At 35.1% G+C, this 12,673-nt stretch overlaps 1 protein-coding gene across 1 annotated transcript; it reads right to left on the bottom strand.

The window, feature by feature from the left end:
- Positions 1-4,495: 4,495 nt before the first annotated feature.
- LOC132266261 (uncharacterized) lies at positions 4,496-11,222 on the bottom strand. Its single transcript, XM_059767116.1, has 11 exons — positions 11,094-11,222; positions 7,588-7,812; positions 7,391-7,446; positions 7,122-7,308; positions 6,585-6,987; positions 6,315-6,426; positions 5,979-6,216; positions 5,655-5,837; positions 5,458-5,544; positions 4,642-4,820; positions 4,496-4,559 (listed from the first exon to the last, which is right to left on the bottom strand). The coding sequence occupies exons 1-11, from the start codon at positions 11,220-11,222 to the stop codon at positions 4,496-4,498; spliced, it is 1,863 nt and encodes a 620-aa protein (XP_059623099.1).
- Between the last annotated feature and the right edge of the window lie 1,451 nt (positions 11,223-12,673).

Raw genomic sequence — 12,673 nt, 5'->3', positions numbered from 1 at the left:
TGATTTGATCTTTTTCCGCTAAATTTAACCCTAATTGCATCTTTAATTATTAAACTTTTGATAAGAATAAAAATCAGATTATTGTTAATAACTGAGCATTATTCTAAGTATAAACATTCATCATATTCCAAGATTATGATATTAGTATAATTTGATTGTATTTAGTTTTTATTTTTATTTTCTTTATTTATCTTTGTTTGTTGAATAAATCTTTCCTTGATGAGATATTTTTTTTTGGAAATAGTAATGGTATAGTCACATAAGATTTAAAATATAGGTATATATATATATATCTATATATATATATATATATATATATATATTTTCTTAAGTTTAAAAAATCAGTTTTAGACAACCAAATAGTTTTTTGATTTTTTGTTCTTTAAAAACTATTTTGAAAATATTTCCTACCAAGCAGATTTTTAAACTCAAAAAACTATTTTCAGTTTTATGTTCTCATTCTCTAAAAACTGTTTTTGGAAATTGTTCCAAGCAAGGGGAAGCTTTTCAAAATAGTCAAAACCTAACTTAAATTACAAAAATGATTTTAACATAATGCAAGACGAAAAATAAATTATTCAGTTAGAAATTTAAAAATTTGGAGAGATTAGGAATAAAATATAGCATAATATTAATGTGTCTAATAATTTCAAAATGTACACTGGTAGTATTCATCACAATTTAAAATTGAATAAAAAACACGAAATTATTTCTATCATATATCTTGAGTATTATTTTAAATTTCTAATAAATTTTTTTTTTTTCAAATTTGAAACAATTATTTCAAGCACACCTAGTTAAACTATACAGTGCATTCACTGAATTTGAAACACACCTAGTTAAACTATACAGTGCATTCACTGAATTTGAAACAATTATTTCAAAACACACCTAATTTCAAAATGTACACTGAATTTTGTTGCTGTGCCACGTCTATTTGACTTTAGTCAAAAAAAAAAAAAAAAGGGTGAATTTTGGGCATCAATGATTGAGAAGTATTAAGAGTATATCCAATGACTTTCCATCTAAAATGTATCAGTTAAAAAGGTCAAGCATTCAACAGTCTAGATATTTTATATTGAAAAGTAACGGCTAGATTTATTTCTTTTTAGTATGTTATTCAACGGTTTGAATTTTGAGTCTAGAAGAAACTTACGTGCAATAGGGAAAGTTTGGATTGATTTCCTCTTTTTAACGGCTGATTTATATGATTCCGGAAGCTTCTTTTAAATGGACGGTTCAGATTTACCATAAAGCAATTTTGATTTTCCCTGTTTGTATAAATCCGAAACCCTAGTTCTGTATCTGTCTCCTCTCTCTCTCTCTTACTCTCACTCTCTGTACTCCTTAGCAAATGTACATCTTCTACTGCTTAAGTGGTTAATGTTTGTTTTGATTCATTGTTTATTATGCTGCTTTGTTATAATTTCAATAATCTGATTTTTCATTTATATGCTTATTTTGTATTGATTGTTGTTGTTGTTGTTGTTGTTGTTCTTCAGCTCTCTCTCTCTCTCTCTCTTCTTCATTAGCTTGCTTTCAATAATCAGATTTTTCTTTTATATGCTCATTTTGTTCTGATTGTTTTTTTTTACATTATCTTGTTTGTTTCGATTGCTTTTTTTTTTTTTAATTATTTGTTTTTCTTTTTCATATATTTTACTGTTCTCCTGAATCTTTTAATATGTAATTAGATGTCAAACCTACCCAGTCTGAGTAAGTCGAATCTCGTCAAGCTAATGATCGTGCGGTTGATTAAGAACATGCCTATTGAGGACATCACGTACCAGACCTCAAAGTTTATTGATCCTAAGAAACTGGTGGTTATGATTAACGACAAGGTTTTTTTGCTAAGAAATTTATTTTGTAACACTGTTTTTTTGTTTTGGGTTTTTTTGTTTTGGATTTTAACATTTAAATGGTCTTGTCATGATAGGCTGGTGAGGAGGTGTTGTTGTTGCCCTCGTTGCAGACACTGTTTTTCAACATGCTCTCAAAGGGAAACTTGGTTGTCCAGACCGTTGATGTATACCGGAAGCTGATTCCGAAGAAGGACACACAAGCCGTGGAGTTGAAAGTGTAGCCAAAGATTTGTCAAGCCGGTTGTTGGCAGCTGAAAAATTGTTGGATGAAGTCCAGATCTCCCAGTCTTTTGCCAGGCTCAAAGTTCGCCATTTGGATCGGGCTGTTCGTGCTGCTCTTGACCCAGAGAGCCCCTCCGGCGGTCCTGACGACGACGACGACGACAGCGGTGATGATGATTATTGGGCTGATGACTAGTACTATTTGCTTTTTCCTTGTGGGTGGGTCGGTGGGGTGGTTTCTTGTGGGTGGGTGGGTGTTGGGGTGTATGGGTTGCGCTGGGGTGGTTTTTTTTGATGATTTGTGGATGGTGGTTTTATTAGATGGAGGTTTTATTAATTATATGGATATGTTATGAAATATTTACTAGATGGATTTGATGTTCAGTGTTTATTGTATTTTGATGTTTTTATTTAATGTTTGTATGAACTTTTTTTAATTTGGCTTTTATATTATCATAAATTGTTTTTTTTTTTTCACTTTATAAAAATCGACTTGTTTGTCACAAATTGTAGAAATTTGGGATAACTATATCTCCCTTTTTTTTTGCATTAACTAAAGAAAAAGATCAACTTTAAACTAGTGTTAAGAGATATTAGACTATATATATATATATATATATATATAATTGACTATATATTTGTATAGTGAGTAGTTTTTTTTTTTTTTTTTTTTTTTTTTTTTTTTTTTTTTTTTGTGAAAAAGATCAGAGGAAATCTTGAGGCTATATATATATATATATATTTTGATAAAAATCTTGAGACTATATTTACTCTTTCTTTGGTAACTAATCACTGTATAATTGTTTTTATTTAATGTTTGTATGAACTCTTTTTAATTTGGCTTTTATATTATCATAAATTGTTATTCTTTTTCACTTTATAAAAATCGACTTGTTTGTCACAAATCGTAAAAATCTGGGATAACTACATCTCCCTTTTTTTGGCATTAACTAAAGAAAAAATCAGCTTTAGACTATATATATATATATATATATATATATATATATATATATAATTGACTATATATTTGTATAGTGATTAGTTTTCTTGTTTTTGTTGAAAAAGCTCAGAGGAAATCTTGAGACTAGAAAGAGTAAATATAGTCTCAAGATTTTTATCAAAATATATATATATATATATATAGTCTCAAGATTTCCTCTGATCTTTTTCATAGTTGGTTCCTTTTTTATTTTTTATTTTGGAAATACAAGTGTACCCGTCTGGTCTTGTTTTCTGACACAAGAAGAAAGATAATAAGAGTATGATGTTACCGTATTTGTGATATGTCAATTAATAATAATATATACACAAGACTCTTTGTCAACCCTACTTCCTATACCAGCCAAAATCTTCCCCACTTTTTCCCCCTTTCTGATGCAAAATCAATAGACACTAAAATGGTATAATTGACTATATATATATATATGTTGAGACTCTAGCGTTCAAAGATGTTAGAATCAACGAAAATGGTATAATTGACTATATATATATATTATACTATATAATCTGTCTCAGGATGGATATGTTATTGACGAGTCCTAGTTTAACTACATTTAATGAAGTCTCTTATATATACAGAAGCTTAAACATTTGAAGATTTAAAAATAATGGCATTATTTAAATGGTAGGGTTTGAAAAGTTTATTGATGAAATAATGAAGCTATGTAAGTTTTAATATAATTACTACTATAGTTTAATGGGATTTTTGACCAACTAAATAAGCCTTAAAGTATTATATTCTCTTTATTATTTAAATGGTAGGGTTTGAAAAGTTTATTGATGAAATGATGAAGATATGTAAGTTTTAATATAATTACTATTATAGTTTAATGGGATTTTTGACCAACTAAATAAGTCTTAAAGTATTATATTCTCTTTAAAAAGTTTAGAGAAAGTTCATCTTAATTCTAACAATGGTTACTTAAACATTAATTTAATACAGTTCAATTCATCGGTATAGTCTCTAAAGCATTTAATACAGATGACATATGGAGTAAACTTTTCAAAACTTCTATCACGCGTTATTTATTACTGTATTTTATAAAGAATTATTTTTCTTTGGTTTTTTCTCATTTGTTTATAACTGATGGGTCAATAGAAAGGTTTGAAGGTTGGCTTTTTAAGAACCCAAAAGTTCCTGATATTATATTATTTATTTTCAAAACCTTATATAAATAAATTTTTTAACACCAACAGAGAGATCAAACCATAGAAGAAGAAAAGGATCAAGAAGGGAGAAGAGCATTTAATAATTATCAGGGTTATATGCTCCACTCCAAATCACTACATTTGGCTGCAAGAGCCTTTTTGTTCAAAAGATGAGCTACACCATTTCCTCCACGAGGAACCCAAACAAAAGAGGATCCAAAACAAAGGGAAAGCGAAGAACAGATATTATGAAAAACCATCACCTAACCTTCCACCGAGACTTGCAATTGCGTTACAGGTTTACAATCTCCTTCAACCACCGCGTTCCTGTAACCCAAGCGACTTAGAAGTAAGAGTGATTCCCGTAAAACCAGAGATTCAGCCAAGGAAGGAGTTGACACATTCTTACAAATTTGATAGGCCGTCCAAGATGGTTCTAGAGAATCGCTCCTCCACCACAAATATTACGACTCGAATTAAAAGCCGCATCAAAATTGAGTTTGAAACAACCCATCTTGCAAGAGGGAACTGGACAGGAGGAACCGGCAATAGAAAAAGATTATTTTGACGGGTAATCTCCTTAAACACCTGAAAGGCAGCGAAAGCATGCTGTACAACTTCAAAAGGATCTTAACGTTTCCGCTGAAAAATGAGATCATTCTGACACTTCCAAATAGACCAACACACAAATGTTGCCAAACTCGTACAATCAGCTGAAACAGTAGATGGCGTCCAACAGGCACATAAATCAAACCATCTTTTTTTTCCACACAGTTGGAGTGGAAGAAAAGAATTTAATCCGAAGCAGACATAATTTCTAAACCAAACGAGCAAAGAACAAGAACATAGAAGATGATCCATAGTTTCCACCACCGAAGCACAAATAGGACATTCAGGAGGAAAAGGAACTCCCCTAATCCCAAGCTGGGAATAAACCGGAATTCGATCATACATACACTGCCAGAGAAATAGAATGATCTTACGATGAGCCTTGATTTTCCAAACATTACGCCACATAATTCCAAAAATGGCATCAAAGCTGGAGCTTGTCTCCGAGAAAGTAGTCGGCAGTTTGTGAAGGAGAGAGAAAGTAATTTGATAGGCATTTTTGACAGAAAATCCACCATAAAGAGAGGCTCCCCTAGACCTTATGATTCCTCCGAAAAGAACTCAATGGGATTTGGAGGATAAGGTCTCTATCACGATGATTAAAACAGCGGTTCACCATCTTTACATTCCAGCCTTGAAGGGATGGTAACAACAAATCAGCAACTAAGGAAAAATTTAGCCCACGTTGCTTAGAAGCAACAACCTGGTTCAAGGGGTCCGGCAACCAATTATCAATACAATAATGCACCCTCTCGCCATCCCCAATGGGTTATTTCATCGCTTTTCGAATCACCACCCTAACCGAGGAAATACTTTTCTAAACCCAAGAAGCATTGGCTGAGCCAATAACTCCACAAAGTTACAGTTTTTGAAATATTTAGGCTTAAAGGTCTTTAAAAGCATAGAATTATCGCCAACCTCCATTTGCTTAGTAATCTTTGCTAAAAACGCTATGTTAAAGGCTTCAACATCATGAAAACCCAGCCCTCCCGTATCCTTGGATTTACACAAATTAGACCAACTAATCCATTTGATTTTATTCGACTGCTCCACGCCACTCAACTAAAAGTTAAGAAGCTGACTAGATAAGACTTGACAATTTCTTTTCAAAAGTCAAAAGCATTGCATGGAAAAGACCGGAATAGTCGAGAGAACCAGAAGGACCTCCCGTCCCACCCTAGACATCATTGATCCCTTTAGAAGACTTGCTTTGGCAGATAGCTTTTTAGAGAGGAAATTGAGAGCCACCATCTTAGAATGACCCAAAAAGGAGGGTAATCCAAGATAAGTATTATGCCAGTCCACAGTGTGAATACCCAACAATAGCTTACGGGTCACCTTCTGGGAAGAAGAAGTATTAGGAGGAAAATACAAGCTGGAATTCGCCAAATTAACCAGTTGACTTGTCAAAGTGGCATAACGATCCAGGATAGTTTTGACCTGCTGTACCTCTAGATCTCTGGCCGACAAAACATAAGAGCATCATCCGCAAACAAGAGATGAGAAATCAAAGGACAGCCCCTCCCTGCCTTGAGACCCAGACGTTGGGAAAGCCGATCAGAAGCATTGAACAATAGAGATAGACCTTTAGTACAAAAGAGAAAAAGAAAAGGAGACAGTGGATCCCCCTGCCGAAGACCTCTGGAGGGAATAAAATTAGCACCCCTCTCACCATTAATCAAAATGGAATACGATACTGAACTAATGCACTCTATCATCAAATTAACCCATCGCGGATCAAACCCGAGTGACGAAGAAATTTTCCCATAAAAGCCCAACTGACCCTGTCATATGCCTTTGCCAGATTTAACTTGAGGGCCATAAAACATAAGTCACCGTTCATTTTGGACTTCAGAACATGGAGAATGTCATGAGCCAGAATAATGTTGTCATGAATAAGATGGTTTGGCACGAAGACACTTTGAGTCTCACTAATGAGAAGAGGGAGCAGAAGTTTCAGTCTGTTAGCGAACACTAAGATCTTGTATGACACATTACACAGAGCGAAATGGCAAAAATTAGATATAGAAGTAGGATGGGGCACCTTTAGGATAATAACAAGGTTGGTTGAATTAAGAGAATGAGGCATCGGACGGCCATTAACAAAATCATTGAACTCTTGAAGAAGATCGCCCTTCAGAACCTCCTAATTAGACTGAAAGAATGAAGGAGTAAAACCATCTGGTCCGGGAGCTTTATAAGGACCCATACAAGCAAGGGCAGACCATAATTCTTCAAAAGTACCTTTTTTCAACAAAATATCATTTGGGGGCACCTTACTCCAAAACTCGAGATTGCCAGATCAGGAACTACAACAAACAAATCTTGGAAATAATCCTCGGCAACCCGACGAATATCACCTTTCGAATCTCTCCACTGACCCATAAAATCCTCCAACCTAAAAATCTCATTCTTACGGCGACGGACCTTGGCTTTTTCAGTGAAATTTTTTAGTATTTCTGTTGCCCTGTTTCAACCAATTAATTCAGGAATTTTGAAGCCAATACAACTATTCTTCACGCTAAGCATTGCCTAATTCTTGCTCCAACCGAAAGCAGACATGTTTATCAAACCCGTCAACACTTTCCTTTAACCGCAATAGAGCCTGTTCAAGCCGTCGAATATTAGACTGGGAGTTATTACATTTACTCCGTCACTAAAGAATAATATCGGACTGACATTGAAGGAGTTTCTTTTAGATATAGGGAAGGGGAGCATTAGAAATAGGTGAGTCCCACTCTTTGACCACAAGAGGTTTGAACTCGTCTTCCTTCACCCAACGGGCGTTAAACAGAAAGTTTCGCCGAAAGTGAGAAAGAGAGTCATTCAGACATAAGAGCAGAGCATTATGGTCAGAGCCTTGAACAATCAGATGATGAACCATGCAACGAGGAAACAGCTGAGACCAGTGACTAGTTGCCAAAACTCTATCCAGGCGAGCCAAAATAAGTTTATCAATCTCTCTGTTATTCTATCAGGTAAAGGGAAAACCTTTAAACCGAATGTCAAGAAGAGCACAATCCTTTAATTTTTTTTTGAAATCCTTTAACATCCAGTCCTGCTTCAGATGACCACCCCTCTTTTCATTACGATGTAAAATAGCATTAAAGTTTCCTCTCACAATCCAATTCTGACCCAACTGAAACTATAAGCTATGAAGATAACGCCAATGGAAGGCTCAGTCTTTTTCTGTACATGACCCATAAACCCCTGTGAAAAACCAAGGGGTATCTCCTTTGTTGCCTACTATCTTACAAGTAATCTGAAAATCAGTAAAATCCACAATAGAAAAAGTCCATTCTTTTGAAAAAGAGAGAGCCAAGCCGCCTGTTCTACCAACTGAAGGCACCGTAAAGGATTCGTAACCATCCAATAAAACACAATTTTTTTTAACCCTATCACCCACATTTTTGGTTTCTAAAAGAAAAATTAGGGGGGGGGGGGGGGGGGAGTGGAGGTGAATAACCTCCTCAACTGGGAAACTGTTAGGGGGTTCCCCAAACCCTAATAATTCCACACTAGAACCCTCACTGAGGGGTTGGGGGCCATTTGGGGTTGGCATCCATCACTTGATTGGATTGCGGGATTGAGAAAACTTCTAAAGAATTCCGGATAGCGGTATCAGAGTGAGATACCCCTCGGATCCAAGACACGGGTTGATTAGGCCCAAGCCCTAACCCGAGGGAATATCAAACAATTAATATTTAAAACGAACACGGAATACAAAGTGAAATAAGAAATAAATAAATAACAGCTGGAAGAAACTAAAATAAAATCCTTTAACAATTAATACTTAAATCCGGTTGTAGACACTAAAATTTTAGTGGGCTTTGGTTTTGACAAATGGACCCATTAAATATGGGCCTAATGTTTAATTAAGTTATTTAATTGGCCCAAGTTTGGTTCACTTAAATTATTTAATTAGCCCAGCCCAGATGGTTAAATATAAAGATAATTATTCCTAATAAAATATATTTGGAATAATTATTTTTAAGGATAATTATCATAATATAACCGGCTCGACCCAGTAATGATTTTTTTTTCTTATCAGGAGAGGACACGTGTCATCATCCTATTAATCCAAGAAGCATATAAATAGAGGCCTGGAGGAAGGAAGAAGGGGGACAAATTCAGAATTCAGAAGGTTCAGAAATTGAGAGAATCAGAAATTCAAAGGGCCAGAAATCCCGAGGGTAAACATGAAGGCGAAGAACATCAAGCACATCCAAAGTCGTGCCGTTCTTCACCAAATTCAACAAATTCTTTCATCTCTAAAGATGAAGAACAACAAACACATTCAAAGACGTGTCGTTCTTCCTCAAATTCAACAAAGGATACAAATTCAGAATTCAAATGTTCAGAAACAAAGGACACAAATTATGAATTCAGAAGTCCAGAAATCCAGAGACTCAGAAGTCAGGGATACAGAAATTCAGAGTTTAGAAATCCAGAGATAGAAATCCAGAAGCTCTCATCCCCAACATCTAAACCCAAAGGCGAAGAACACCAAGCACATCAAATCGTGCCGGTCTTCGTTAAATTCCACGGTGATCAACAACAAGCACATCAAATCGTGTCGTTCTTCATCAAATCCCACGGTGATTCAAGAACAAGCTTGTACAGCCCTTGGATCCAACCAACAACAAAAAGGAGATCGAATCAGAGGACCATTCTTTTTGTAAAGAATATTATTACAAAGGATTGTACTCAAATTTTCCAAATTAATAAATTACTATTTGCTCCATAGTTTGTTTCTATTTGCAGACTTAAAAAATTTGTGTGTACACCGATAATCCAAAACCTTCAGTAGTTTAAACAACTCGGGAATCCATCTTTAGTGGACCCCTAATAAAAATCCAAACTAAAATGAAACTACTCAAAGAACATCTAGAGTAAACCATGGAGCAAAGTTCTACTTCGTCAGAAGAGTGAGTAGTAGTCTCTGCTCAGCTTGATCAAGTCTAAGTTTGGAACTGACGAGAACCTGAAAAATAGAAGTGGGTCAGGCTCACGAACAAGTTTTAACCTACTACAATTCAAGCAGAGACTCGATACGCATATACATTCTAACTAACTCAACAATAGCTAATAGTTCATACGTATGTATATTCACACTACAAGACTCTCACTGGACTATGGAGGGGGTCTCAACCTGAATAGAAGGCAACATGTGAAAACGCACCCATAGGTGGGCATGAGTACCTAGACTTAACACGGTACACCTCAACCTTTCATATCCAGCTACGCATCCTACTACATATACACTTCCTAACCGACGACTTTGAGACTCAAGCTCATATCGCGGTACCATAAAAATATATTTAAAGTCTGATCCTAACTATCCATGAAGAATCCAGTTAGTCATTCAACTTATGCAGCTTCTTTGACTTAATATAGATAACAAGTAATCCAGTTAGTCATTCAACTTGTGCAGCTTCTTTGACTTAAGTATGAGTAGGATTTATTTTAGAATCCATTCCCTTATTCTGTGAACTAATCCAAACCTAGACATGCCATCGTCGCATACCGGTGCATGTAATCCATCATCCAGCAGTTGATAAAATAAGTAATAACTGTAGTTATCAACTATTTCACATATCTAACAATTTATAGTAAAACATTAGATACAAACATCAATGGTTCCAGATTAAGCATGATAAAATTGTATTATTTAATAGGCTTATACATACTATTTTCCTAAGATCCAATAATTGATAACACATGTCATGCATATAAACATCAGTATAACTCCAAGATGGCATAACAGAATATAAAGATTTACATGCTCACCCTATAATACTACACAATTGTTCAAGAACTGATGACATAATTAATGTATGTTTTCATCATTTATCCATTATAAGCATATAATCATCCTGTAATCTAATATGCTTATAATTTACTGCAGACACATGACCAAACAATAACTCCATTCACAGATAAACTGCTACACATAAGGTTGTGCAATTTAAATCCTCAGTCCAAAAACAGTCTGCTAATTTTACTTAAAAAAATTATATACTGTTCTAACAGCAAACCTTACTTGATTTATCATGCATTATCAAGCCCTCTCAAAACTTAATTTGATCATAGACCTCAACCAAATCTCCCAATTACAACTCCTAAACACACCGGTAGCATCAGAAACAAGCCCGGAATCAACCCAAGGTGTCAAAACACAACAAAAGGAAAAAAGGAGACGTCTCCCCACAAGGGGAGCTGCCTCCCCTTTGAATGGAGCCGGCTCCACACCATGTGGAGCCGCCTCCAACTCTCCTGGAGTCGGTTCCCCCTTGTGGGGAGCCGCCTCTTTGCCCCTGTGCTCTTAATCTGCTCATCTTCTCCAACTGTGTCCTTTCCGGCAACGTCTAGTGCATCCATCTTAAATTCTAAGGCTACTACTGGTTAAAATTATGTCCTAGTGTGATCTAGAAATAGTTTAATGCCTTAGTCATTCATCGACAACAATCATAGCAAGAATTATGCAATAAGGAGTTAGAACGAGCAGTTTACCATTCAAGAACATGCACTGTTCTAAGTAAATTAATCATGTGAACCAGAGTAATATTAAGGCTTCTTTGAGTGTTGAAAACTAATTTAACTCTTTACATACCAGTCTACGTGAATTATACATTCAGTTCCATGAGTTACTTTATGAGTTACATATGAAAGATTTTAGCCAAACAATATAACTCAAGGCTACGTTCAGTTTAAAATAACAGAGACATTAAAACCAGTTTACTTTTAGTCCTTATACATCCCTGGAGTTGCATTAGACATGTAAAGAATACAAGTCAGCGTGATAGAGTTAGGATTAGAACTTGCCTTACACCGACGTCTTCCCAAATCCTCTGGCGAACTCTGACTGCTCCAAGCTACTCTCTGCCTTTATTATATCGTGAATATAGTTCTCAAACCCTAGGCAGAACACTATTCGTATATTTATAGGCCATAATACCTAAGTCCAATTAAACCCTAAACCAAGACATAATCGGCCCATAAACAAACCTATCCTATACACGCTATGTCTGCTACCAATAATAGAACAAAATTAATTAATCTAAACTTTTAATTCACCAAAACAATCTAATCAATTCACACAGTAAAAACACCAAATAAAATCACATTTAAATAAAATATCAGTTTAATAACATAGCAGTTAAATACACGACCAAACAGGTAAAGCAAACTAGTTATATAAAAACACTTAATACTTAAATAATTATGAAATACCATTAAACAGTTAAATCAACCCAAATAATAAACAATTAAATAAATAATCACCCAAAAAATAAAATAAAAACAATAAATAAAATACCGAGACTATCATTGTAAAATTAGGGGTATTACATTCTTCCCCCCTAAAAAAAGGAATTCTGTCCTCGGAATTCGCTCTTACCTTCTTCCAACATTTCTGGAAACTGCGAGCGAATGACATCCTCCTATTCCCAAGTAGACTCAGCCTCATTGTGATAACTCCCTTGGACACGAACTAAAGGGATAACCTTGTTACGAAGGATTTGATCCCGACTGTCTATAATACAACACGGTGGTACTAAGTAAGTTGCATCCGGTTGTAACTCAATCTCCCCAATATCGATATGCTGATACCGATCTCATCTCGCAGAAATTTCCGTAACATGGAAACATGGAACACATTATGTACACGATCCAAATTATCCAGAAGTGCCAACCAATAAGCGATAGCTCTAACTCGATCCGTAATCATGAATGGACCGACAAACCTCGGAGACAACTTCTCTTTCTTCCCAAAGCACATTACACCCATCATAGGCGACACTTTGAGGAGAACCTGATCCCCAACCCGAAAC

The sequence above is a fragment of the Cornus florida genome, unplaced genomic scaffold (assembly GCF_030987335.1).
Source record: "Cornus florida cultivar Cherokee Brave unplaced genomic scaffold, ASM3098733v1 CherokeeBrave_3.0.0_Hap2_Chr07, whole genome shotgun sequence".
In the NCBI taxonomy this organism is placed as follows: domain Eukaryota; kingdom Viridiplantae; phylum Streptophyta; class Magnoliopsida; order Cornales; family Cornaceae; genus Cornus; species Cornus florida.
Note: the sequence above shows the minus strand (reverse complement) of the source record. Positions and strands in the feature narration are given on the sequence as shown.

Bases quoted from the DNA above. Each gene is read 5' to 3' on its own strand.
- LOC132266261 (XM_059767116.1), bottom strand. From the start codon at position 11,222: ATGGATGCACTAGACGTTGCCGGAAAGGACACAGTTGGAGAAGATGAG. The intron at 5,838-5,978 runs GTCTTTTCCATG...TGTAAATCCAAG, and splicing joins TGGTTCTCTCGACTATTCCG to GATACGGGAGGGCTGGGTTT. The intron at 4,821-5,457 runs GTGAACCGCTGT...GCTGCCTTTCAG, and splicing joins AAGGCTGGAATGTAAAGATG to GTGTTTAAGGAGATTACCCG.